The sequence below is a fragment of the Leishmania mexicana genome, chromosome 10 (genome assembly GCF_000234665.1).
Source record: "Leishmania mexicana MHOM/GT/2001/U1103 complete genome, chromosome 10".
Taxonomy (NCBI): domain Eukaryota; phylum Euglenozoa; class Kinetoplastea; order Trypanosomatida; family Trypanosomatidae; genus Leishmania; species Leishmania mexicana.
The window spans coordinates 425,303-451,768 of record NC_018314.1 but is presented as its reverse complement, the minus strand read 5'-3'; the positions used below and the strand labels follow the sequence as shown (position 1 = coordinate 451,768).

Genomic DNA, 26,466 nt, shown 5'->3' with positions numbered 1-26,466 from the left:
TCCACCTCTTCTTTTCCTCGCTAGTGACCACTTGCGCTCGCCGGTGCGACGTCGCTGCCACCCATGTAAATACCCGGTGCGCGCGCTCCAACATAGAGCGATATGCTGGCAGGTGTACTAGAGTCTTACGCGGTTATGGATGTAAACAATGAACAAGAAACCAAGAGAGGGAGAGAGAGTGATGGGAACGGCGAAGGGCACCGGCTTCTGCTCCTGCGTGGGATTTGTCCTTAACAGAAGGATGCATCAAGGCGCACCGTCTCCCCAACACCACCACGGGGTATGGTGTGGGTGCTGAGGTCAAAGGGCCATGCCACACGAGTCGTTGCTGATGCCCACCTTCCTCCTTCCCTCCCGAATCCTCCCCCGCTGCCTCGTCCTCTTCCCCTCCCCCTCCCCACTCTACCAAGCACTGCGCAGTTCAAAGTCAGCGATTTTTTTTTTGGTTTCTTCTCCCCCTACTGCCATCGTGCTCTGCGCGTCTGTTGCTGCTGCTGCTGCTGCTGCTGTGTGCCTGCACACACCCGCACAGGCTCGCACCTTCACGTCTTCATGTACAGTCGTTCGCCATATCGCTTTACGCACGCGCACTCTACGCCAAGACTTGGCTCCATCCCTAGTGCGCCGCGCCCCCTCCCCTTGCCCTCTCCGTCAGGCACACCGCACATGCACTTCGCTACGTTGTGCTTCATATACATGTATGTATATATCTCGGTGTCCTTCGCTCTCTCCTTCTTCCTTCGCTTCGGCTCTTGCGTGCTTTAGTGGGACTCGCGGCTTCCGCACTCCCCCATTCGTCGCCCCCTCCGCACCAGACTCCCGCCCCCAAGCACGCGCGCACACGGGCATTCCAGAGGCGTCTGGGGCCACAGCGGCGGTGCGTTGTTGTCACCAATGGGGAATCACACAAGCCACGAGCAGCCGACGGCAACCGGCGTCACGGACAACGAGCTGCGCCTCGCCCCGCACAACTTCTACCTCGTCTTCGGCAAGCCGTCCATTCATTTTGTGCGTGACCGTGTGCGAGGGCCACTCCTCTATGACGTGGAAGTGGAGTATGACGACGATGAGAACCTTGTGGAGCACGCGACGACGCTCGACCTCACGTGCGCGGTGCCACGTCGGCAGAAGATTGAGCTCATCAGCGCACCATCGGCGTCATCAAAAGCTGTCGGTGCCTCCAAGGGGCTTGCGCTCACGTTCCAGATCGCGGCGACGCAGCCGCCGGAGCGGGTGCGTGTGTACGCTGGTGCGTCGGTGGAGTACCGCGTCCGCGATGGTGTACGGCTGAAGACCAGCGGTGGTGTGGCGGCGGGGTCGGTTTGCATCCTTGATACCACCGAGACGGTGGGTCTCACAACAGTCGTCACCAACCCCCTGGTACTGCCTCAGCTGCTCCAGCCTCTCAAGTACGAGGAAACTGCCAGCACGCTCGCAACCTCAACGGTGCAGCGGGTATCCTACGCCCCGCTCGCCATCGAGGTGCTTGTTGGGAGGACGGAGGACCCAATCAACAAGACACAGCAATGTGCCCCTGCCGACAAAGCCGCGCAGGAAGCGACGCCGGCACGGTCACAGCCGCTGCAGCCCAGCAAGAAAGGGATTGTGCAGTACACTTTCCTGGAGGCGCCGGAGGAGGCCTCCCCGCGGCCAGCGTCTTCGCTCGGTGGCAGAGAGGCTCGAGGGGTCCATCGCCTCACCTGCAAGGTGGCGAAGCAGCTACTCCAGGTAGGGAACGAGGTTTACGATTTGGAGGACGTCTTCGACGACGGCCGCGAGGACGCCGTGCGCGACCCTGGCACGGATGAGGAAGATGAGGAGGGGCTCTGCGTGATTTGCCTGACAAATCAAAAGGACACCACCATCCTGCCGTGCCGCCACATGTGTCTATGCAACGAGTGCGCCGCACACCTGCGTCTCAGCGACAACCGATGCCCCCTGTGCCGCGGCTATATCGATCGCGTCATGACGCTTTAGAGCGAGCGCCGCCATTAGGTCATAGGCTCAGCCCCCCCCCCCTTTTTCTTCCTTGCGCCGTCTGCTCCACCTCTCTCAATGGTCGCGCAACCAACGTGCATAGCGCCGGTGCCTTGTACGTGTGTGTGTGGGGGGGGTAATTCGCTTTCCGTTTCTCTGCTCTTCTCCTTTCACGTCGCCTCGTAATATGTGCGTACGCGTCGTTTTCGGATGCCACACAGGCATCCGTGTCTCTGGGGCGCTCTGCGGTCACATTTTGGGAGCGGCCACGTCGCCGGTGTTTATTACGCACGTGACTGTTGCGTATGTCTTCGCCGTGATGTCATTTTTCTTTTGTTCTGTTCGCCCCGGCCACTGTACGGCCCGCGCCCCTTTTCTCGTTTCCATGTCGATGCACAGTTGTGGGGAGCGCCGTTGTTGTGTTCTTCTTTTTCTCTCTTGCCATGTTATGATATTGACCTCGATGGGCGCCTCGCCCTTTGCCCTTATACATGTGTACATGTATGTACTGTCTGCCTCGTGCTCCCGCACGGGAAGAGGGGTGCGCAGCGTCTGGATCGAGGTATACACCCAACCGCAAAGAACGCGTGCCTCCCCCCGGCGGATGAGAGGCATGACGTGAATGGGGGGAAAGTGCGCAAGTCGGACGCTCACCATCCGCGCTGAATCAGAAACACCGCGCCGCGGAACAGATTCAGCTGCGCGCGTGGGCACCCTTCATCTCAACGTTGTGACGCATGTACTGCTGTGGGCGGACATTGATCACCACTAACAGGCTCTCGCCCATGCCCCGTACTGGCCTTCCCATCCTCCCTCTCACACATTCGTGTCCATTTCCCCCTCCATGCTCCCTCCTCACTTCGTTGTCTCTGATGCGCACGGCATACACACACACACATACACGTGTGCGCATCGCTGCACGCGCACATCCATTGGCCACGCGAAGGAGTACGAAGCACGAGAAAGTGGACACGTTATAGGACAACCACAAACCAAACGGCACGCCACACACTATTCCTCTTCACCCTCCTACCACCAACACACGCTCGCACGCATATACACATCGTGGTGCAGTCTTCCACTTATTGGGGAGCTACGGCGGCTGTCGCCCCTCCCCCCCCCCCCCGATCATCCATCCTCTGTTTTTTCTGTAAGATTCCCTCCCCCCTCCCCCACACCTGAGGTGCGACGAGAGGAGGTTGCAGACGCGCTGACGCACACGCGTGACGGTGGGCAAAACGCAAGAAACAGGCGGAGGACTACGTTTGGGAGAGATACGGACGTGTGTGCCGCTTGGTGTGTCTCTCCCCCGTTCCTTTTGCCTTATTCGTGCCATTTTGCGTGTGCGGCGTGTGCTACCATAAGTACCCCCTCCCCTCCCTACGCCTCGTGTGCGACTCCTTTTCTCCCTAGCCATCTCACGTACAGTGACGCGCACGGGCGCCTCCTGTTGTGGCGTCACTCATCTAACTGACGGAAGTCTGGGCTGTTGCTCTGTGTGCGTGCGTGTGCGTGTCTGTCGACGAGCGGCCGAGCGTGAGAGCACGAGAAGGAAAAGAAAGGTGCCTCTCACCCATCATACACGTACACACCCGCACGGGCACAGCAGGTATTGAAGAGCCTCGTGAGGGTGTCCCGCGTAGGCACCGTGTGGATCTCCCACGCAGCTCTCCATCTGTGTGCTCATCGTTGCTAACCACCCCCATCACTATTCGGACGCACAGAGCGGTGTCACTGTTTCTTTTGTCTATTTTGTGCGTATAACTTCTCGTGCCTCCCGTGTCCGTGTCTGTGTGCGTGGAGACAGACGCGCGTGGTCTTCTCCCTTCTCCTTCCCGCTTCCTGCGCGTAGGCGCCCTCGCACAGACGCGCGGAAACGTTCACCGACCTGCCTGGCAGCTCCTTCGCCTGCCACTCTGCTGCCTTTTGGACGCCGTTCCCGCTGCCTCCCTCGCTAGTGCGAATTTCTCGCGGTTGGTCGAAGCGACGCAACGGGTCCACTGCAACAGCAGTCAGCGATGTCGTCCGGTGCCCCTGCTGCCGTGGAAGTGCGGGCCTATGATGACGCCGGTCCGCGAAAGATGAGTCACCGCACGAAGCACCGAAAGGAAGTGAAGCGCTATCATCAGCGGCAGCAGAACAAGTACCTGCGCGAGGAGGCCAAGGCAAGAGACGCGCAGCTGTTCCTGTTTGAAACCCCAGAGCTGGTGGCAAGGGGTGCGGAGCAGATGCGGGACGGTGCGCACGACACCTCAGTGGAGGCGGCGCTAACCTCTTCTGCTTTGACGACGGTCGCACAAAAAGGAGCCGCGGTGGTGCCCATTTCAGCCGGCAGCCAGCCGACTCCACCCACTTCTGAGCAGCACCCCCACCAACAGATCCAGCTCGCTCCAGCATCGACTACCAGTGCCGCTGCTACCGCCGCGGCCGTCACTTCCGCTCATGTCTTGGCCTCGGCTTCCCCATCCAGCTGGGATTTCGAATTTCTGCTGCGCGCGTCGCCAGCGTCTACCTCAGCTGCCTCATCGCCGGCAGAATGCGGCGGTGTTGACTCGTGCGCTACCGGTTCCGTGGTCGTGTCGACAATAGAGGATGCAACGGCGTGTCGCAGCCTGAGCGTGCTAAAGCCCCTCCAGTCGCATGCAGTCGTGAGCGCGGTGCAGCGTGGACGTGGGGCGCTTACTGCCACCACGTCGCGAGACTTGCGAATCTCCGCCACCGCCACGTCAGGTGACCGGTCGCCGCCGGGGTCGTGCACCCCGCAGCCCTCCAACGCTCGCCCTTCGGCGAACTGGGATCGGATCAGCGCGCTCCCCATCTACAGCGGTGCGTCTTCTACCATCACGAAGCTGCTAAACAGTACCCACGTGCAGCGCGTGGAGGGGGTGGAGGCGATCCCGATGAAGGCTCCTCTCGCGCCGGGCACTGACGTGAACAGGCCGCCGCGCAACTACTTGACGCTCGACCCCGTCCACAACGTCCACCAACATGCCCCTGGCTTCTTGCGCAATCAACGGGTGGCGCTTCAGCACATGTTGGCAAGCGCTGTGATGGAGTGGAAGGACATGCAGCAGAACGCCCTCATCGTGTCCAGCGCGGAGGCGATGCGCACCATCTTTGAGCAGGTCTACGTTCCGGAGCGTCCTTTGGCGCTCCGCGTGCAGCGCATCGGCCCGACGCTGGTGATCGACTCGCGTGCGTCGGAGCCGTCTGAGGTGCACGAGATGCGTCAGCAGGCCCTCTTCGGCAAGACCCTGTACCTCATGAAGGAAACGCGCGGGCAAGCTACCGTGGCAGCAGACGAGCCAGCGGCGGGCGCGACGGGGCAGCTGGCGCTGGCCCTGCCAGAACGGCGCCTCTCCAGCACGGCCGCGTCCGACGTACACTTCGGAGCGAACTTGCACCGCTACTCCCAGGTGCTGCGCTGGCGCATGGATGCTACCGAGGTGCTCATCGGCATCGACGCCCCCATCGTGATGGATCAGCGCACGAACACCGAGCAGCTTGTCCGGATGAAAGAGAAGGTGCCGGTCGGCGCCGCCGATGCCGAGCAGCGCGAGACGCTCCGCTGCTGGTTCGACGCGATGATGGCGAACGTGTCACAGGTTGGGACGTACGTGCACCACGACGGCATCGTGCAGAGTCATCAAGTGAAGAAGACAATGGACATACTCGACTCGGTGGAGGCGCGCATGGCGGCGGCGGCGCTCAGCTTCACGAGCCGCGCTCTGCAGTGGCTCGTGAAGCAATGCCGGCGTGACGGCGGCACGTACGCAGTGGTGCGCGACTACCCCTTGGAGTACGTTGAGCTGTACGAGTTGCCTGACCTTGACGACTCCGCCGCCTTCGTGGAGGAGACGGACAAGTACTTTGGATGCGCCACCGCCGCCGCCTTTGCGTCTGTCGGCCGGGGCGCAGCGGAGCGGGCGGCGGACGGGGAGGCATACATTGAGAGCGAGGTGTCAGCAACGGCGCCGCCGGGGTACGGCATTGGCGGCCCCCCAACCGCACCCCAACTCAACCGCTTCAACTGGAACTTTGGAAAGACGTGCTTCAACATTGGCCAGCACCTTTTCCGCAGCGGTGATCTCAGCAGAGCTGGCGACGCGCTGCCGCTACTGCACCGCAGCCTGCGCATTTTTTTGCCGTCCTGCCGCGAGAATCTCGTCGCACGCGAAACGGTGGCGGAACTGGTGAGAATGGTGCCGGCGTTGGTGGCGCGCAAGCTGCATGCGGACGCTGCGCAGACGGCAGCCGCTGTCGCCTCCAACAGCACAGCAGGCTGCCCCAAGAATGCTGCTGCCAACTGTGTCGCCGGCTTGTGCTCGTCGCCGGAGGTCTACCGAGACGCGCTGCTGCTGTGTGGGCGTTTTGAGATACCGCTGCGGCACATGTTTGTCGAGGCTGGGAAGTGGGAGGGCGGCCAGCTTATGAGGGCGTTTTTTGCCCGGTGCCTGCTGGCGTGCAGTGCCGCTGCGTGTGCGGTGGTGGCTCTGTCACTGGAGGCGTACTACTGCGGCTGCCACCACCTGCGTGCGCTGCGCATGGCGCGCAGCGAGGCGAAGGCAAAGGAGGGCAAGGCGGCGCTGCGCGGTGCGGAGCATCGGGAGGAGGTCATGGCTGCCATATCCTCGTGCACACAGGACCTTCTGCAGGTGGTAGTCGAAGGACTCGTGCGACTGGAAGAGGCAAGCGAGCTTGTGGGACCTCTGCACTCGGCAGCCGCAGCCGCAGCCGCATCGACCTCAGCAGAGGCGCCGGCCGGCACGTGCGCTACGGACGAAAGCGCCCCCGTGAACGGCGCAACGCCAGTCAGTAGGGATGGCAGGAGCTCCAAGGAGGAGTCGTACCCTGCCACGTCCTCCATGGGATCATCTAGGGCATCGCTGACGGAGCGCAGCAGCCAGCCGTTGCCGTCCGCGACGTCACCACCACATACGAGCGAGCCGTCTGGACTCAAGAAATGCAGCCGCGGCGCGGACATGGTGACGGTATCTGCGTCGTGCTCGGCGGTGCTGGACCCGCGGACACAGGTAGATATCACCCCTCTCCGCTCCGCCCTCTGCGAGTTGTACGGCGATGTTGCCGTCGTCGCCATGTCAGACGCGGCGAGCGGCTTCTCCATACGTGTACTGACGGAGCTCGGCAGACGCATGGAGGCGCGGCTGCAGCAGTATGGCCTCAAGCTCCCGACCACCCTCGTCTGGCTCACAACCCTTAAGGCGGACGTCGTGAGTCTCTCCTTCACAGCGCTGCGCTTCTATGGGCGTATTGGCACGCACACACGTCGCCACCTTGTCAAGCTTGCTTTGGTGTACTACCTGGTCGGCAAGGAGCACCACCGCACGGCACGCTACACGAAGGCGCTGGAGGCATTGCACCGCGCCAAGTCTCTGCTGCACGCCTCTCACAAGGCCGCCGAGGACGTGGTCTTTGGTGCCGTCTTTGGCTCACACAGCATGCTGCAGTGGGCAGACGTGATGCAGCTGCTGGGGGACGTGTACCGCAGCGTCGTGGAGCGGAAGCTTGATGGCGCCCTCGGCGTTGCGGCGGCAACCCTCGCTCAGCCGCTTCTGGTCGGCCCTCTTCACGATCTGCCTGAGGACGCCGACAGCTTCTTCACGCAGGCCCTGAGCGCCTACACGCAGGGCGGCTCCGACAAAGCCTGCAGGTCTGCAAAAGCGTACACGCTTCTCCTGTATGCCTCGGTGCTGATGGAGCGACTTGCAGTCTCAGGCGTCCCAGCGACGCACGCTGCGTCGCAGCGCATTGCGCAGCTCATACGGGAGGCCGAGGAACTGGGGCCAAGCACGTTCGTGCAGGAGCGCGAGTGGCAGATGCTCCGTCTCTTCACTGTCACGAGTGCCGCCACGCAGGACACCGCCTTGGCTCGAGCGGTGGAAGAGGTCCTGCTGCGCACCACCACAACCACTAATGTTGCTGCAAGCAGCTCACGCGTCCGCCAGAACCCGACTGCCGCTATGGCGGGCGGCGGCGATGATGCTGCGGACGCCTCGGTAGCCGGGAAGGAGCCGTACTCGGCGGATGCCAATGTTGCACAGTGCGGTGGCTGTCGCCGGGAACGGTTGGTGACGCTTCCCCCGTGGCCGATGCTTCTGGAACTGCAAAAGGCTCTGGTGTGCTGTGCGATGGTGGAGCGGGAGGCGCCACAGTCACAGTCGCGACCACGCGAGGCGACAAAGGTCGCATCCACGGAAGCGAAGTACCGTGGGCTGCTACGGTGGGTGGGTCGCGCCGCCGGCTATCTGACGAGCGTGCTGGAGTACTGTAAAACGCGCAGCGAGTTGCAAGGGGCTGCCGCTCGACATCAGTGGCAGTCAGTACTGCGGTCATGGAGGGAGCAGGAGCCAGGCTTGTTAATACATCGAATGGTCTCCATGATTGCGCTGCGGCTACTTGGGGTGGCTCAAGCGCTGCTTCCCAGCATAAAACAGCAGGAGGCGCGTGGCGTCGTCAAGCAGATTGTCTGCGCTCTCGATCATGCCGCTACTGTGAAGGCCGGTGGCGCGGAGGGGCACGCAGCAGCCGTCCAGCAGCTTCTTCGGGGCCTGAATGCGTTGCTGGTACCTTTCGTAGAATGGTAATGCAGCTTTTCTTTTCCAGTCTAGCCAAGCGGCCGATGGACCAGTGGGGCAGTGTGCAGCACAACGTGAAGGATAAGGAGAGTGGTGAACTCGCGTAGCGCAACCTCTGTCTCCCATGTGTGTCCCTGTGACCGAGCGGCACTAAAGCGGCATCGCACAGGCAACCTCCCCCCCCCCTCTTTGTCTGTGTATGCGTGTGTCTGCGTGCGCCTCCCCCTCCATCCAAATATTTCGCTAGCAAGAACACCAACGACTGCTGCGACGATCTCAAAAGAAGTTGCCTTCTCGTGTCGTTTGAACGCATCACTCGCGTGTCGGCGTGCCGTAGTGTGTGAGGGGCGCTTGTTGGTGCGATATTTCCCCGCCCCACCTCCTCCCCGGCGGAGCCGCAAGGCGGACACGCGGCACACGAAAGCAGAGGAGGGTGCTGGCTGAGTTTGACGGCGACAACACCCCTTTTCTTCCTGTCCTCCGCGTGCACACAGACTCCGTACACGCACAGAAAAGACTCGTGCAGGTGCACGTGCACTAATCTATGTCAGCACGTAACGCTCGTGGCGGCGTGTGGGAGAGAGAGCGTGCGGGCGAGATAGGTACAGAGGTTGGGGGGCACGGAAGGGGGAGGCACATCTAGTGCCCTACTCCTTCTCCCTTCATCCGCCCCGCCTCCCCCTTCTCCCGTCCCCACCGCTGGGAATCGTTAGGGTGCTGCTTATGGCGAGTGAAGTGTTAGCTCTCCTCTACTGGGGGCACCAGCGCCATCATCATCTGCGTCTTTCGGCCCTCCACTGCCACCACCCCCGCTCTCCCTTTCTGCCGATCCTCATGTCGGTCCCATTGCAATCCCCCTCCATCCATTCAAGGAAGCTCTTCTCTCGGCAGCATCTCCATGCTCGCACGGCGTGGAGTGAAGACGATCCCTGCAGGGGCTGTGGCAACCTCCCCTACCCCCGCGCCTCTCACCGTAGCGACGCGATGCGTCTGCACCGGCGTCTTTGATCACCCGCCCTTTAGCTACCGTCACCAGCACACCTTCAACACGCTGCCGATGCACGACGCCAACCGCTTCGGTGGTCGCACTGCTTACCTGCGCGAGATCGGGCCGATCGATCATAAGAAGAAGGGCCGCCTCTTCAAGCGCGACCTGCCTACACTGCAGTTCAACGTGGACGTGTGGTGCGCGCAGCAGACGCTGCGCAAGCAGTGGAAGGGGCGGGACTGGGATGTGGTCGAGATGCCATTCGAGATGGCGCCGAAGGAGCTGCAGCGCGTCGTACCGGAAAAGTACACGGACGTGCCGATGATGGCCGATCCTGCCCGCCACGACTACATGAACATCCGGCGCAAGGTCTTTGATAGGGAGGATATGCAGGATGCCCTGTTCGCCAGTGGCGGTGCTGGTCAGTCACCGTACCCGGCTATCCAGCGCGTGGACAAGGCCGCCATGACACTGGACAAGTATCTGTGAGAAGGCTCTCTCGGTGTTCAGGTGTGCACTGTTTGCTCAGTGAGGGAGAGAAGACGTGAGTGTGCGTGTGTGATGGTCTTCGCTGCTTCCTACCCTTCCTCCCTCCTCATCCGTCTTACCCTGGAGCAGTGTGTGAGGGCGGACGAAGAAGGCAGGGAAGGGCGTGCGGCCGTGGTGCGCAGACGTTCGCCGCATGAGCGGCGCCGTCCGACGTGATCTCCCCTCCTCCTTTTCTCTGTGCTTGTGTGTCTACGCTCTCATGAACGCTAAACCAGAAGGACGAGGTGGCGCGACATCAGGCGTGTGCGCAACGAAACTGCTCCACTTCGTCGAGGAGGCAACTGCGGCGGGCCTTTCTGTGATCTCGTCGCCAGTGAGCGCACTGCAGTGCATCAGGCTCGCCCCCTCCTCCTCCTCCCCTCGTCCCACGTTCAGTCGTCTGTTCTGTCTTCGTTCGACTGCACAGAGGGAAGGGAGAAGACAACGCCTGAGAAAGGCGGAGAGAGGCTCCGGCGAAGATGCCCCTGTGTGTGCGTTCAACACACATGCATTCCGTGCACACGCATCATGAGAGGCACCTGCGCGCGGCACCTCATGCCGCGCCTGCTCGCCTGCTCCTGCTTCTTCCCCGTCCCCGCCCCAAACCCCAACCACCGTGATAGTTGCCGGCACCCCTCCATCCTCCACCCTCCATCCTCCATCCTCGCTTCGCCGTACGGGGGCATGCGTACGTCGATGACACGCGCAGTATCGCTACGCGCTGAGGCCTTCCCCCTCCCCTCTTTTCTCGCTGTATTCATTCCTTGTAAATTGTGTGCGTGTGTGTGCGCAGGTGCGTCAGTCCTTTGCATCTCCTGCTTCTGCTTTTGGCCTTGCACGAGACACCGCTCTTTGCGCTGCTGGCCTTCCTCAGTGCCGCATAGGTCTACCTCGCAGGCCAGACACAGCAACGATGATCGGCCCGAACGAAAGCAGCAACGCCGACCGGTTGGAGTACCTGTACCTCAACCTGGTTGGCCAGACGGTCTTGATCCACACCGTGGACGGGGCTCTGTGCGAGGGCCTGTTTGTTTCTCGCACGGACGCCGATGTGGCGGCGGACGAAGCAGGCGTGTTCATCTCCTTCCCACGCAACCTGCCCTCAAAGGTGCACGGCGCCCTCGACGCATCGGAGCTTTCGGACGAGACGCGCCTCTTCCGGTACGAGGACATCATCATGATGGAGGCCAAGAACATGAAGCTGCGCACCGAGACTCCGGGCGCTGGCCATGTGCACTCCTACCGCGGCGAGCACGACCTCAAGACGCTGGACTGGGCTGCCGAGGGCGCGGATGAGCTGCTGGAGGCCGACAGCCACGTCACCGGTCAGTGGGATCAGTTCAAGGCCAACGAGAGGTTCGGCGTCGCCTCGACCTACCGCGAAGAGTTGTACACAACAAAGCTGGATGAGTCGAAGCTCAGTAAGGAGCAGATCGCCTACGCTGAACGCACCGCGAAGGAAATCGAGGGCTCCGGCACGCGCAACCTGCAGCACCGCCTCGAGCGCACCGATGTGACGACCGAGTACGTGGATGAGGGCGCCATGTTCTCCGACGTGGCACGCGACGCTCGCGGAAGCAAGCGCAGCGCTCAGGCCACGCGCAAGGAGGCCGCCGCGACCACCTCAGCGGCACCGGCCGCACCAGCCGCGACTCCAGCCGCAACCACAGCTACGTCAGGCCGCGGTGCAGCGCGTCAAGCGGCGCCAGCGCCGCCGCCGCCGCCAGAGGAGCCCGTCACTCTGCCCCCGCCACCGGTGCCCGAAGTCAGTTCGGCGCAGCAGAAGACGGTCTACAGTCCCAACCCCTCGGCCACCCCGTTTGTGCCGCCGCTGAAGAGCTTCCTGGCGAACGTGGCCAGTCTCGTGGCGAACAACGACAACTGCTACGCCTGCCCAACGGATTGGCCTGGCGACATCGACTTCTATGACCGCGACGTCTCGCACTACTCACGCCCGCAGGCGCTGGCGCAGCCGAATATGCATCACAAGTACAACCAGCCCGTCATGAATCCCATGCCGGGCCGTGGCGCCCCCATGAACCACCACCAGCACCACGCCATGAACCCGCATCCTGCGGTGTACAACGCGGGTGGCCCGATGGGGGGACACATGGGCAACCCACACGTGCAGCAGCAGCACCCGCAGTACATGGATCCCAGCAACAACAACGGCATGATGCCGCCGCAGGGGCCAGGCCCTATGCCGGGCCCGTCCCCGGCACGCATGCAGCAGCAGCAGCAGCAGCAGCAGCAGCAGCGCGCGTCGAAGACGTCGCAACCTCAGCAACCGGTCCACACAGCCGCCCAGACCATCCCACCTCCTCAGCAACAGCAGCCTCATCAGCAGCAGCTGGTGTCGGCAATCGACAGCAGTGGTCCTCAGCAGGACCGTGCCGCGCCCGGCACAAAGAAGCTGCGCCGCGGTGGTATGGCCACTGCGGCCCGCCAGGACGGCGGAGAGGGCGCGCAGGGCGGAGGCAAGAAGGGTGGGAAGTAACCCCGGAGCGTCGAAGTGCGTAGCATGTGAGCGAGCTCGTGGTGGTGTGCGTGGGGGAGGGGCGCTGCAGCGTGAAGAGCAACAAGAAGGAAAGAGATGCCGTTGTGCTTGATGCTCGCCGCTGCCTTCCATCTCGATCGCCTTCCCTCCCTTCCTCTTTCCTCCCCCACTCTTTCGCAGCCGCGCATCGGGCCGCAGAGATAGTGGAGGGCAACTGTCTGTATTGGGAGTGTATAGGGGGTCTGCTTGCTTGCGTGCGTGTGCAGGCGTGTGTCGACATGTGTGGAGGCCTACAAACGACGGTATTCATAGACGTATTATATGTGGACCTGCCGAGGTGCGAAAAATCAAAGGGTAAAATCAAAAGACGCGGTGCTGCTCGTACGGTGCGTGTGTGTGTGTGTGTATGTGTGTATGTGCGGGTCTCGCAAGTGACGGTGTTGTTCTCTGGAGTGCGTGTCGGCACATTGAAGGGGTGCCCCTGGATGAAAATGCGAAGAAAAGGTGTGTGTGTGTGTGCGTGTGTGTGCGAAGGATGGGCGGTTATCACCGTGTCGCAGGACTCTGGCAGGTGCTCCTCCGCCTTTTGTGGCTTGTTTTCGGAGTTTTTGTTTATTATCCGTCCGGCAGAGAGAGAGAGATGAAGGTCGGTTCGCAATATTGGGCACACACACAGGTCCATGGTAACAAGAAGCGAAGGAAGACAAGGTGGCGCACGCCGTGTGTCGCTGGGTTTGGTATCTAAGAGGTTGCACGCGCGCTGCCACCTCGTCATGCAGGAATGGAGAGGGAAAGAAAAGCTCAAATCGCACGGAGAGAATCCCGAAGCACGCTGCTCGGAGTTGTTTTCATTGTTGCCATGTCTCTGTCTCGTAATGCATGCATAGAGCTGTCTGAACTTGGCGCGGCGGGCGTGCGGGTGTTCTGCCGAGTGTAGTCGGTTGTGAAGCTTGCCCGCTGTCTCTCAAAACGCAGTGCCCACCTCGGTGGTCGCGCCGCCGATTTCTCTAGGCGAGTTTCTCTATACGCAGAAAGCCGCGTGCACGCAAGTGGTTTTGGTACTGCCTCCTGGCGCCAGGCCAGGGCACGTGTGTGTGTGTGTGTGTGCGTGTGCGGGACAGCACTTCGATTTTCTCTGCCCCACAATCCACCTCCCCTTCCCCTCCTCCTTCCACATCCGCACGCACAGGTGCCCATCCACGGCACACAGACGCTGGGGAACCCCACCGTATTAAAGCGTCTCCCCACCTGTGTGTGTGTGCGCACACTTGTGTTTTCTTGTCGAGTGCTCAAGATGAACATCAACGAACATCCTGAAGCTGAGGAGCCACGCGGGTTTCGGGCAGCGCTGGCGTCGCAGGAGCAGCACCAGCACCTCCTCTGGGAGGGTGCGCAGCAGTGTGGCTCCGCCTCTCCTCAGCCGCTTCCCCATCACCCCTCACTGGTTGCCTCGGCTGCAGAGACAACCGCGTCGGACATTGATGTCGGCGGGGAGGACAGCGCGTGCCTTGCCTACTCTGATGACTGCGACACCCCGCGCTATATACCCTGCAAGGCACGCTACGCTGTCGGGTCCACTGCTGTGCTTGTTGAGCTGCTGCACGATATAGAGGACTAGACGGGAGTAGGTGCTCCGAGGGCATGAACACACATTCACATACATATAACTGCACATAGACGTGGAAAAGCGGCGAAGTGGGGACAACGTGGCTCGAACCCCTCCATGGGCGTTGATGCCTCTTCATCGCCATCCCCTTCCTTCGAGATCAGCAGCACAGGGCGTCCTTTTTCTTCTGCCGTGCTGCTTCAGTGGTCCCTCTAGAAGGGACGATACACGCAGGACAAGGGCATCAGCGCTACGTGAGGGTGTCCTCAACCACATCGGCGTCCATCCCATCCGCACCACCGCTCCAGGTGTCGGTGGAAAAGGGGAGTGGAGGGGCTCATGCGGTTCGTGCGCTCAGAGAAACAGAGGGACGGTGGGGAGGGGGAGGGGGCGCAAGGGCCACCCTTTGCTTCCATCTTCCCTGATGAACCCGTGCGTGTACAGTCACCTGCACAGCAAGAGAGACCACAAATGTGCTACGTGAAGATATGATGAAGGGAAAGGGCGGTGGTAGACAGCGAAATATGTGCGCTGCCCTGCTGAGTGGTGGCATGCGGCACACAACACCTTATGCTGCTGTTGGCGCTTGACATACCCCTGGCCTTGCAGCCTTCCCCTCGCTGCATCAGCTCATCCCTCTGTACGCCACTCGTAGTGTGTGTGTGTGTATGGGGGAGGGGGGTTGTACAGGTATGCATGGAGGCCGTACACACGATGGCACCCCTTCCCACTGTCTCTGTTGCTCTCTCTCATGGTGTTTTGGTAGCGGCTAGTGCCTCTGCCCTCACCACACACCCACACACACACACAGGCACAGACACCATAACAAAGCTGGCAGGAGCGCGTCCTTCAAGTGAAGAATAGAAACCGGCACACGGCACAATGCCAGAGAACAGGCGCTTCCTCAAGGGCCTCAAAGACAAGCCACACCATATCACCATCGCTCTAGAGGACTGGCATGCTGCTTTACGCGGCAGGGTCAAGCCTCTTGCGTACCTCTACGGTGTCTCCCATGAAGAAGTGAGAAGAGAGTTGCGGCGTGGAAACGTGGAGAACAGAACATTTCGCATCCGACACATCGTCCCGCTCTTTGTGTCGAAGGAGGAGCTGCTCGACCGCAAAAATCTGCAGCACATTGCGAAGGAGCGCAACCTCGACGGGCGTGCTATCAGGAACTGCAGGTACAGGTCAAAATACGTACAGGCATACGACGCAGACGTAAGGAGCGTGCCTCCTGCTCTGCCACTAGACATTGGCGGTGCCCTTGCACAGGTGCTCACCGCACGCGTGACGACGTGCTTTGGTCTTCACCTTATCGTCACCGTTCAAAACGACGACGCCGAGCAGCAGAGCGCGCCGTCGCTGCTGATGGATGTGGCGGTGCGCGCGCACCTGGAGCGGGTGCCGCTGCCCGCCTTGCACCGCCTTATTTCGGACCTGTGCGAGGTCCGTGCGGCATGGAAGCGAGACCTTCTTGCGCCCAGCGCTGCAGCCGCGATCCAGGAGCAGGCGCTGCTGGGCAGAGAGCCCATCAACGCGCTTCTCTACCACGTTTGCCTCTGGCAGCGTCGATACCCTCTCGAGCTTTTGTCCGCCGTGCTCTCCTTCTACGATGCGCACAAGCACCTTTTCTCCCCTGATACCCCAGAAAGATGCTCAGCAACGGCTCAACTTGAATCTCTTCTGGAAGAAGTGCACTGCCTGCAGTATCCGGACCTAAACGACGTACCGGGGCTAATCCGCTGCGACGTCTTCATGACGTATCCCCATATGCCGCTGGAGGAGCAGCGGCAGCTGATGCACAAGATCGCCGCAGCTGTGGTTCACCGCGAGGCCGCTGGCACCCTGCAGCGCCAAAACACCAGCATGGGAACCGAGGAGGAATATGTCACCGACAACTTGCTGCGACACTCTCGCACGCCTCCTGACCCACGGCTGCTTCTTCGCTCCTTCGTGGCGGGCGGTGCTGCCGTCATACCGGAGCGCCTCTGCACTGGCATGCCAACGCAGAAGTACCACGAGATGCGAGCCGCCTTTGAGCGCCACAAGCACGACGGTGTCCGTCGCTTGGCCGCGCAGGACTATGGCCGGGCGGCAACCGAACCTACCCCACCTCCCCCTCCTCTTCAACCGTCAGCATTGTCAGTAGCGCCGTCGTAGCTGACTGGCGACACGCTACTTGTTAACGCACGGAAGGCGAGACCGTCTCTGCGTGCGTGTGTGTGGGCGTGTGGAGGAGGGAGGGGTGGTGGTACCTGTGTGGGGTCGGCTTGCGTGGGGCTCCGTCGTCTGTGGCCGCCTCTCGCTCTTCTCCCTGCGCGCATGTCCGTTTACGTGGTTGGGGGAGCAAGTCGCTGCTGCGCCTCCCCGTGTGTCTTCGGCTCGTGGACTCCTTTTCTTTGGTCTCGTCCATTTCGCCGTTGTCGCTACGGCTCTCTCACTTTACGTTGTTCCACCACCACCACCACCACTACACTTTTCTCGCTCCACCAGAAACTGCGGCGGTTGTGGGCAAGAGGGCCCCGCATGAGTGAGAGGGTCCTCTTGCAAGCGCCGTCGCCAATCTCAGATCTGTTTGTTGAACTTGTTACGTTACACGTCCCTCCACCAGCCCCCCCCCGCCTCGCCCGCACGCTCGAGAAAAGCTCTTCCCTCCCACGTTACCGCCTCTTGCCTGCATTGTAGCCGTGCGCACCCGTTCATGGTCCGCGAGATGCACGCAGCTCACCCCAGACGCCGTCGGATAGCGGGGCGGGGCGGGCAGCCAACCTGTAAAGCGTGAAACGAAGCGCACACGCGCTGACGCATCACGCCTCTTGGCATTCTATTCCTCCTCCCCGCACTACACTCGAGAGTCAGCGCGGCTGCGACGTTGATGTGTGTTGTCTGTCACGGCGTACCGCGTCGCTGAGCTGAAGCGACCACGTCCTTCTTGTCTTTCACCGCGTGCGTAACCCCTCCCCGCCCTCGTGCACGTGCACCATCCAGAACTGCGAACAAGCATGCAGCGAAGAGCCGCAGCAACACACAGGCCCCAGAAGTAGTTATGCACATCCGTCGGCGCACAGGTGGGCGCCTCCGTGTACTTAGCCAGATGACAGGCGAGGTGGTCAGCTGAGCGCACTTCCCAGCTACCTCCGTGGCCTTCTTTCAATGGTGAGACCATGCAAGCCCTTTGGCCAGCAGTGCGCACTCTCCTGTCACCGCTGTCTTCGACCTCCCTCCCCCGCTTCCCTATCCCCATCTCTATCTGTGTGTGTGGTGTGTGTGTGCATGGGCACCATACCTGTGTATCATGCCTGGCCGCGATGCTTGGCTGACGCTGCGGCTGCTGCCGCGGTCTCCGACACAACGCGGAAAAGATTTTTTAAAAAATAGCAAAGTACCGCTCGCCCTCCCCTCCCCAGCCACTTACCATTCCCATCCACCTTCTTCTCGTTTTGCGTTCGGCGTGCTCGCCGCTCCGCCTCACTCTCTCCGTTGTGTGTCCCCCGTCGCCTGTAGCCTGCAGTGCGCGCCGCCACCGTGCAGAGGATCCGACGCGCTCGAACTTCTCGCCCATTCTTGGTTGTTGCGTTTATTTTCCTCCATTCTCTGTGCCTCGTCTCCTGTCGCCGGACACCGACGCATACCATACCGCCATCTCTCCAGGTATCCGCTTCGCATCCGATACTCGATAGGGCTTGGCATCGTTTTTCGGTGGCTCCCTCCCCTCCCCTCCCACTCCCACTCCCACTCCCGGCACAGACCCGTGTTGCCACCATGCAGGCAGTGCTCACTCACATTCACAAGGCCAATGTGAAGGCGCTGGTGCTGAGCCGCATGAACATTACCATGGTCGTTCTGGACGCGATCGCGATGCTGATGCTGATCGTCACGTGGGCTATCTCTGTGAAGAGGGAGCAGGGGGGCGTTCTGGCGCGCTACGCGGCCGGCATCATTGGCTTCCTTCTGCTGGCCATCACCATGATGCTCTCTATCCTTGTGCAGCGCCTGCAGCCGCGCCTCTCCATTCTGTACGCCCACCAGGTGATGGCGGTCCTGACGCTTATCCTCAGCTCCCTCAGCATGGGTATGAACGACGTGGTTGTGGACCTCTGCAACCGCGGCAAGCAGGTGGAAAAGACGCAGTGCGGCTCCCACATTGCAGAGACGATCGCGGAGGTGGTCATTGTTCTTACCATGGTCTTCGGCTTCGGATCCTCACAGCAGCGCATCGTCACTTTCATTGACAAGGGCATCCTGGATGGCATCAAAGGCCGCTCCAACGCCGGCGGCTTGACGCAGCTGCCATAGAGGCGGGAGGCAGAGCAGACGACAGCGTGTGGTTGCGTCTGTCGCGGTCTTGAGTACAGACGGTTGCCGAGCGAAACGGAGAGGCGCCGCGCCACGCCAGCAACGCATAGCGCACGCCTTACCCATACGAGTGCGGCCACCGCGCTTGTGCACACGCGCCCCGATACGCGCCCGATCGTCATCTTGCTCCCGCCATCCCTCGAGCTATCACCGCTATACCACCACCACCACCCTCCCGCCTCCTCCAGTGGTCTTCCTTATCCTTCCGACGTGTGCGCGTGCTGCAAGGTGCCTGAGCCCCTCTTTTACGGTACTTTGAAAGCGAAAGGCAGTCCTAAAAGGACGCGCCACGGACGCTTGTGGGCGTGTGTGGGGGGGGAGGGGGGGGCACGGCGACCGCTGCGGTAGGAGGTGCGTGCAGGCGGACGAGAGGCGCGAGGCGACAAGTAGGGCGGGAAAACGGAGAAGAGTCAGAGGACAGGCAGAGGAATGACAGGTACACAAGAGCGTGTGTGTCGCGGTTGTCGTCGAACTCCTTGTACTCCTCCCGCGAGATGTATCCGTCGCTTCGGATGGGGGCGGAGTCCGTGTGAGCGTGTGCGTCCGCCCGCGTTCGTGTCTCGCTCTCGACTGGGGTCTGTGTGTGTCTGTGTCCAACTTGTGCCCGCTCATATTCGTCCTTCCCAGGTGCTAAAGCAGGAAGGAAAACGTCGATAGACAGTCTGGTTGTGCTTTGCAGCATCCACGCGCTTCTCGGCAGGCCCCAACCGGGAGGAGCGCACACGCCGCACTTCGCATTTGCCTTGTCCTTTTTTACGGCTGTTGCGGTGATGGGGCAAGCGAGGCGCGCCGATGTGGTGGTGTGGAATCTGGGGAGGGAGACAACGGACGGCGCTCGGCTTGAGCCATCGAGGGTCACACGCAATGCGAAGTGCATATCCCTTCCCCGTCTTTCAAACACCTCCAGGCCCAGTGTCGCTTCCACCACCCCATGCACACACGCACACACCGATCTGCGCCATCCTCCTCCGTCTTTTACGCCCTTCACGTGTATGCATACTGCCAACAGCTCTGCGCTACTCCCTCCTGCCCTCTCCTCCCCGCTCGCCCTTCCCCTAATCGTTGCTGTAATCGCCATCACGCATCCCTTCACCTTCTGGTGATGGCAGCGCACGCGTTGCCTCGCCGCACACACACACACACACGCATCCCGCCGGCTGGGCAAGCTCAATGACCACGCAGGATGAGGGGGCAGAGCCTCAGTGGACTCTCCTGGTGTGCATGCCAGAGTGTCAGGCAGCGCACGCCAGCATCGTGCGTGAGCTGCGCGATGATGGCGTCGACGTTGTTGAGCGCCGATTCGTACTGACACCCGATCAGGCCCTCACCATCGCCCAGCAATACGAGCACCTGCGGCAGCGCGCGGCAGCGCGTCAGTTCTCCACGAGCGCCGCCGCGGAGGCAGATGCCGTCATGGCATCGTCGCAGCCGTTCCTGTCGGAGGCACGGCACCGGCGATGGTCAGAGACGCTGTCCCAGCAACAGCCCCAGCAGGGGCAGCACCCCCAGCCGCAACAAGAGGCGGGGTCGCGAGCCGTGAGCGGCCAGCTGCTGGACAACATCATGCGCCTCGCTCAAGGGCATCGAGCACATCAGCCATCAGGGTCCTCGCCCGTCCCCACGTCTGGCAAGGGGGCGGGTGGCGCTTGCGAGGTGGCACCGCGGCCATCGCCCTGTGCACAGCTCTCTCTCCGAGGAAGAGGAGAGGATAGCGACGGCGCGAGCCCTGCCACTACTGGCCCAACGGCAGCCGGGACAGCCGCACCAGCGCTAGGCCAGCACTCTCTTCCCGGCGTGCTCTCCTCGCCGTCGGTCGCAGCATCGCCGAAGCTCTGCACCCCCGCCAAGGACAGTCACATGTTCATTACAGATCCACGGGTCCGGCAGCAGGTAGCGTCTCTCCTGCAGGGGGGCACAGTGCTGGTGCTGCTCTTGCGCGCCGTCAACGCTGTCGAGCGACTGGTGCGCCTGGCTGGCCCGCAGGATCCTCTCGAGGCACAGCGCGTCGCACCGGGATCCTGGTCTGCTCGCTACGGTGTCGACGAAGCACGAATGGGTGTGTACACGCCTAGTAACCTTGCAGATGCCCGGGTCGCCGTAGACGCTGTCTTTGGTGAGGCGTACGCGCACAAGACAGCCCACAGCAAATCCTGGCTGTCATTGGAGCGGGAAGCATACGGGGTTGCAAGAGCATCGCCAGCCATGGAAGACTCACCGGCGGCCCCGTTGAGCTTTGCTCAGATCCTCCCTACGCTTCGCGCCGGGGTGCCAGCCGCGCAGCGTATTTCGTACTACACCGGTGTGCAAGGGTCCGCTGCGGTGGCAGAGGCGATCGATGCCTTGGCCTCTGCAGAGCGAGCAGCCACCGACGTCGATGCGAGCATGATGCCCGCCGTGACGATGGGTCCCGACACCGCCATATGCCTGAGCTCTACGCCACAGTACCCGCAGCGCCAAGAGAGGCTTGACGAGCTGGATGACCTGTTGCGCGGCCACGTAGGCTGCTGGCCCTACACGCACACGCGCGCTCTCATGCGTGTGCGTATGCGTCCCTCCGTCGCGGTACACGGAGCAGACGCCGACGGGAGGAAGAGCGAGTGAGGATGTACACAATGTGAACCGAAACAAGGAAACTCATACCCCCCCCCCTCCCCACCACTGCTGCTGCTGCGGGATGGGGAGGAGGAGGGGGAGGGGTGCAGATGGAGGAGGGGGCCGGTGCTGCTTGCGCGCAGCACCGTGCCGCGTTCTCGCCCTTCCCCTTCCACTCCAGCGAAGCTCACGAGGAAATGAGTTTAACGAGAAACGGCGCGAATGTTCACGGTGGCCCCGCCATGCCACTCACCTACACCGAAGGACTCTGCGTAGTCGCTCGACAGGCGGATGCTAATGCGGTGCCGCCCCCCCCCCCGCTTGGCTGCAACACCCCTTGCCCTCCCCTCCCATCTCCCACCACTGCAGCGGTTTCGCTTGCATGTCATGCTAGTGCTCGTACTCAGGGGAGGACACCCATGTACTACCCCCGCCTCCTTTAGCTCCGCTCATATCGTGCTCCCCTCGCCGTCTTCTCTCCGCCGCTACGCCCTCCTGCATGCCTGTCTCCCACCCCGCCCCCCCCCCTCTTTCACACGCTCTCTGTCCCTCCGGTGCGCGCATGCGGGTGCGAAGTGTATCTTCGGATTCAACGTCCCCTTGTTTGCATCCTCCGTTGATATTAGTTGGTTGTCTTTTTGCCGCGTTGTGTGTGGTGTGTGTCTCTGCTTGGTTGTTGTGCGCGTGCGTACGGGCAACTGTAGTTGGGTTGAAGCCTCTGCTCAGCATCTGACCCCTCCCGTCCCCTCCCCTCCCCTCCCACACACACACACACACACGTTGTTGTGTGCCACTGAGACAGTGGCTCCCTTACTTTCCATTCTTGTCCCTCACTTTCTTGCACTGTCCGTCCCGCGCTCCCCTCTTGTACGGTGGCAAAGGGCTCGGGAGAATACTCCGTCCCCATCGTCGTTGCTGCCACCGCTGCTACCGTGTGCCTGATTCGGAAGCGCAGAGAGGAGGCTGCGGCGCCTACGGTGCATCGACCCACTTCCCCCTCCGCGCACGCCGACCCCGCATCCATCTCCCCGTCCACAGTCTTACATATACCGACGGCACTCCCCGGGATACAGAGTGTGGGCGTCACCATTAGCCCCCAGAAGAGGAGGACCGCAGCGGGCGAGCGGACAGCGAGACACACGAGGAAAGGGCTGCACCTGCGCACACTGCGAGAGCAGCTCTCCTGAGGTTTCCCGCCTAACACATACACACACACGCACACACGCCTCACCTCACCGCTGAGCGCCACCTCCGGCCCTCTCCTTCGCTTCGCCGCCTCGTGTCGCCTTTCGCGATTTCGCACTGCCGCACCGTTGCCATCCGCCACTGTTGCCATGAACAAGAACTATCCGGGCCGCATCACATCCGCCCCCCTGGCGCAGCAGGCGCGGGGGATGTCGCTGCGCCCCGGTGCGCCGGCTAGCTTTCTGGATCGCGCGCAGCCTGCAGGCGCGGGCTCAGGCATCGGCGCCCAGCAGCCGCACCACCACAGTAGCCTGCCTCGCGCGCCGCGGGCCAAGCCGCCTACCCAACTGCAGACCCCCGCCCCAGCACCCCCACCGCCAAAGAAAGAGGCGGAGGAGGAGTGTAGCGGTGCCGCCGAGGTCGTGCCGTCCGAGGTATCGTACCCGGAGGACCACATCTACAACGTGGAGGACTTCATCAAACTGCGCAAGTGCCAGGCGCCGGTGCCGAGCGAGGTAATGGAATACGCGCGTGCCATGTGGAAGGAGATGCCGGAGAACATGGACGACATGGAAAACAACTCCCTGCGCGACAACCTCTTCCGCGAGCAGAACGCGTCGACCATGTCGAAGGTGATGACAGACCGCAAGATCAACAACGAGGTACTGGGCATCCTCGGCAAGGTCACCGCATCGAACTTAGAGAAGATGAAGAAAGAGCTCACAGATCTGCCCATTCGGCAGTCTACCAAGGAGGAAATCGACGAGGTCATCAAGGTCTTCTTCAACAAGTCAACGAAGCCGGAGGATAGCTGCTACACGCACCTGTACGTGCAGCTCATCGCGCACCTCATCTCCTCCATCGGCGAGCGCGAGGAGGCCGGCCGCATGATCCGCAATGAGGTGCTGCGTCAGTGCCGATCCACGTTCATGAACTCTGGGGCAGAGGCGGTGGAGCTGGAGAAGCGGATGGCCACCATGTCGCCAGAGGACGCCGAGATGGAGCGCATCCAGTTCTCGGGCAAGCAGAAGGCAAACATTCAGTTCCTGGGGTTGATGTTCACGAGCCGACTGGTCCGCCAGAAGGTTGTGCACGCCGTGTTGGACTCGCTGCTCTACGGCCCCGGCCATCGCCGCCACATTCCCACCGATTACAGCCTCATCCACTTCATGGAGCTTCTGCAGGTGTGTGGCCCTCACCTGGACGCCGCTTTCTACGAGGACCCGCTCCCGCGCTACCGTGAGACGATCACTGAGCTGAGCAACTCGCACCCGCAGAAGCGCATCCAGTTCCTGCTGCAGAACTTCCTGGAGACTATGAACAACAACTGGGTGCCGCTGCACGGCCCCGGCGCACGCCGCACCGAGGGCGGCGGCAACGCGGCGCAGGGCAACAACAACAACGGCTCTGGAACGCTGTTGAATAACAACGGCCGCGGCGGCAGCCTGCCCACGATGCCGCCGGCGCCCATGCCGATCCAGGAGGCGCAGCCACGGATCCCGGACTACGAGGAGTTTTCCAAGGTGATGGATGACTTCTTCATGAGCAGCTCTGTCGACGAGATCGTCTCCATCATGTCTTCGATCCCCCCTGAGGTGGTCGTGGTGTACTGCACCAAGTGGCTTGGTCGGTACATCAATACATACAAGTACACGGCAGAGCGCACCCGCCTCGGTGAGCTCTTCGAGACTTTGATGAAGAAGGGGGCTCTCACCACGGAGCAGGCGCAGGAGGCGCTGCTGCAGCACCTGCAGAAGTCAGCCGAGGAGGAGCTATTCACGGACATCCCAAAGTACTTTGTGCACTGGGCGTCGCTGATCAAGCACGGCCACAGCGTCTTCCCATACTCGCTGCACACGAAGGTGCTGAACATGCTTGTCGATAATCACGTGAGCATAGAAGTCATCGCGAACATGGTGCGCGACGTGGAGGCAGACACAAAGCCGGACCAGCTGAAGGACCTGAAGCCCCAAGACCGCTTCCGCGTCCTGCAAGCGCTTCTGCGCTACACCCCACCCATGTTCGTTCACGAGTCAGACGACGACCAGCAGCCGAAGCAAACCCTGCTGGACCTGGTCGGTGCCATCGACCCCGAGGTGACATACTTTAACGAGCTGTGCACCTCCTACGATGACGACAACTTCCACGCGAGTCCGGCCCTGAGCGACATGCAGAAGCAGAGCCCATATCTCTGCGCCTCGGCCTTCTTTACGTTTGTTCGATACGACGTGAACTTCCTGTGCACCCAGTACAAGGAGCTGCTGCGCAAGATCTTTACAGCACGCCCGGCCGACACGCTGCTCGTGGAGGTGTACCTGCAGTGGAGGTGCCTGGGGTGCTCGCACCGCTTCCTCTTTGCCTTCATCCGCAAGGTGCTCGATGTTGTGAACAACCGCGCAGACGTGCTCAACAAGCTCTCCGCGCAGCTGCGCACCACCTTCAAGGAGGACACGCTTGTCTCGCTGATGGAGGAGGCCATCAAGGAGCGGAAGTGACCCGGTCCTAGATGAGGGGCGTGGAGAGTGTTTTCTGGTCTTCTCTCCATCCTGCACGCCCCTCCCCCCTTTCCCCTATTTCGACTCACTGACTCCCTCACAACTGGGTCTTTGACGTGGTGGTGCTCATGAGCCGCTTACGTGTGTTGTGGGGTGTTTTTGGTTCTGCGACGTGCAGGTGCACGTGCCGATGTGGACGGCTGCAGCCGGCGTGTCGTGTTGCGCGCAGCCGTCTCGTTTTTCGTTCCGTTGTACCCCCCCCCGGTACCCTCCCTCCCTGCCTGTCTCTGTGTGGCGTGTCGTGTTGCGCGCAGCCGTCTCGTTTTTCGTTCCGTTGTACCCCCCCCCCGGTACCCTCCCTCCCTGCCTGTCTCTGTGTGGCGTGTCGTGTTGCGCGCAGCCGTCTCGTTTTTCGTTCCGTTGTACCCCCCCCCCGGTACCCTCCCTCCCTGCCTGTCTCTGTGTGGCGTGTCGTGTTGCGCGCATCGTGCCGCAGATGGCAGCGGCGCATAGTGCTGTAGACGCAGACGCTCTCGATCGCCTCGGCGTTGTGCCTTCTTCACTATATATATATATATACTCTGTGTGTGTGCGTGTGTGTGTGTGTGTGCGGTTGCACGACGGTGGATGCGCCCTCCCGTGCCGGAGCTTTTCCTCACTCTAAACTATCGTGTTGCACGGCAGACTTTGGCATCCAGGGAAGCAATTGGGCGACGAGAAGGGGCTGTTCATGGCTGTGATGGCAGCGGCGGTGTTTTTATCTAAGGGGGGGGAGGCAAGCAGGAGGGAGACGTCGGCCTACCTTTCCGCCTGTTTGGAGCGTGTTTCTTCTGCTCCACGTGGCGGGTTAGTCAGCTGCGTGCGGCCTCCACCCAGACGCCTCTTCAGCTGCGCATGAACAGAAGAGGAGGGTCGGTGAAGGCGGCGGCGGGCTGGATGGCGCACGGCGGTGGCTGCATGTGAGTGCGTGTCGGTGTGCGAAAGGGCGGGAGCTTGAAGGAGCGCACACTTTGTCTATCCTCATGTTCGAGGATGTGTCTGCAGCCCAGGGAGGGAAGTGTGTGTGTGTGTGTGTGTGGGACATGCAGCAGACGAAACTATCCCACACCCCCTTCCTAGCGTCCTCCCCCCTCCTCCTGCGCTTTTTTCCTTTTCGGTGTGTATGTATAAGTAGCTGTGCGTGCGTGTGTGTGTGTATGTGGGTGTGTGTGTGCGTGTGGCGGTCAGCAGCTATACCGTCTTTGAGGCTGTTTGCTTCTCTCCCTCCCCCCCCCTCTCATGGGCCAGTGTGCTTCAACATGGTTGTCTGTGAAACAGCGGCAGCGGCGCTGATGGCGGAGGCTCCGCCCGAATCACTGACGTGGGTATAGAGTTGTGTCGGTGCAGGTATCTATCGAGTTACGCAGCTGTGTAGAGAAGGGAATGGACAAGGAGAGGGAACGCGCGACAAGGGTGGTGATGGTGAGTGGGGGTGTGAAGCGAAGACTTGTCAAGGCATGCGGGCCTCCTCACCATCCACTCACCCGCCCACCCCAACGCTTCGTTGTTGTAGGCATCTACGTTGTTTCTGTGTGTGGCAGTGTGCTGCGTCTCTCCGGCATGCATGCAGGCAGAGGCACCGCCTGTCTGTGTCTCTCTCCCCGTCG

General features: G+C 61.7%; 7 protein-coding genes and 1 pseudogene across 7 annotated transcripts, besides 1 other annotated feature; all 8 read left to right on the top strand.

Moving 5' to 3' along the window:
* Positions 1 to 894: 894 nt before the first annotated feature.
* LMXM_10_1140 (conserved hypothetical protein) lies at positions 895 to 1,977 on the top strand (the record flags this gene model as incomplete). Its single annotated transcript, XM_003872903.1, has 1 exon — positions 895 to 1,977. The coding sequence occupies one exon, from the start codon at positions 895 to 897 to the stop codon at positions 1,975 to 1,977; it is 1,083 nt and encodes a 360-aa protein (XP_003872952.1).
* A 2,018-nt stretch (positions 1,978 to 3,995) lies between these two features.
* LMXM_10_1130 (conserved hypothetical protein) lies at positions 3,996 to 8,582 on the top strand (the record flags this gene model as incomplete). The annotated part of the gene is made up of 1 exon (XM_003872902.1): positions 3,996 to 8,582. One exon carries the CDS (start codon positions 3,996 to 3,998, stop codon positions 8,580 to 8,582), a length of 4,587 nt encoding a protein of 1,528 aa, XP_003872951.1.
* A 1,048-nt stretch (positions 8,583 to 9,630) lies between these two features.
* On the top strand, positions 9,631 to 10,050 carry LMXM_10_1120 (conserved hypothetical protein; the record flags this gene model as incomplete). The annotated part of the gene is made up of 1 exon (XM_003872901.1): positions 9,631 to 10,050. One exon carries the CDS (start codon positions 9,631 to 9,633, stop codon positions 10,048 to 10,050), a length of 420 nt encoding a protein of 139 aa, XP_003872950.1.
* Positions 10,051 to 11,002: 952 nt separating this feature from the next.
* Positions 11,003 to 12,586, top strand: LMXM_10_1110 (conserved hypothetical protein; the record flags this gene model as incomplete). Its single annotated transcript, XM_003872900.1, has 1 exon — positions 11,003 to 12,586. One exon carries the CDS (start codon positions 11,003 to 11,005, stop codon positions 12,584 to 12,586), a length of 1,584 nt encoding a protein of 527 aa, XP_003872949.1.
* A 2,488-nt stretch (positions 12,587 to 15,074) lies between these two features.
* LMXM_10_1100 (conserved hypothetical protein) lies at positions 15,075 to 16,352 on the top strand (the record flags this gene model as incomplete). Its single annotated transcript, XM_003872899.1, has 1 exon — positions 15,075 to 16,352. The coding sequence occupies one exon, from the start codon at positions 15,075 to 15,077 to the stop codon at positions 16,350 to 16,352; it is 1,278 nt and encodes a 425-aa protein (XP_003872948.1).
* A 1,602-nt stretch (positions 16,353 to 17,954) lies between these two features.
* On the top strand, positions 17,955 to 18,488 carry LMXM_10_1090 (conserved hypothetical protein; the record flags this gene model as incomplete). Its single annotated transcript, XM_003872898.1, has 1 exon — positions 17,955 to 18,488. The coding sequence occupies one exon, from the start codon at positions 17,955 to 17,957 to the stop codon at positions 18,486 to 18,488; it is 534 nt and encodes a 177-aa protein (XP_003872947.1).
* Positions 18,489 to 19,156: 668 nt separating this feature from the next.
* On the top strand, positions 19,157 to 22,082 carry LMXM_10_1085 (annotated as a pseudogene).
* Positions 19,157 to 22,082: a sequence feature.
* Positions 22,083 to 22,474: 392 nt separating this feature from the next.
* LMXM_10_1080 (conserved hypothetical protein) lies at positions 22,475 to 24,820 on the top strand (the record flags this gene model as incomplete). The annotated part of the gene is made up of 1 exon (XM_003872897.1): positions 22,475 to 24,820. The coding sequence occupies one exon, from the start codon at positions 22,475 to 22,477 to the stop codon at positions 24,818 to 24,820; it is 2,346 nt and encodes a 781-aa protein (XP_003872946.1).
* Between the last annotated feature and the right edge of the window lie 1,646 nt (positions 24,821 to 26,466).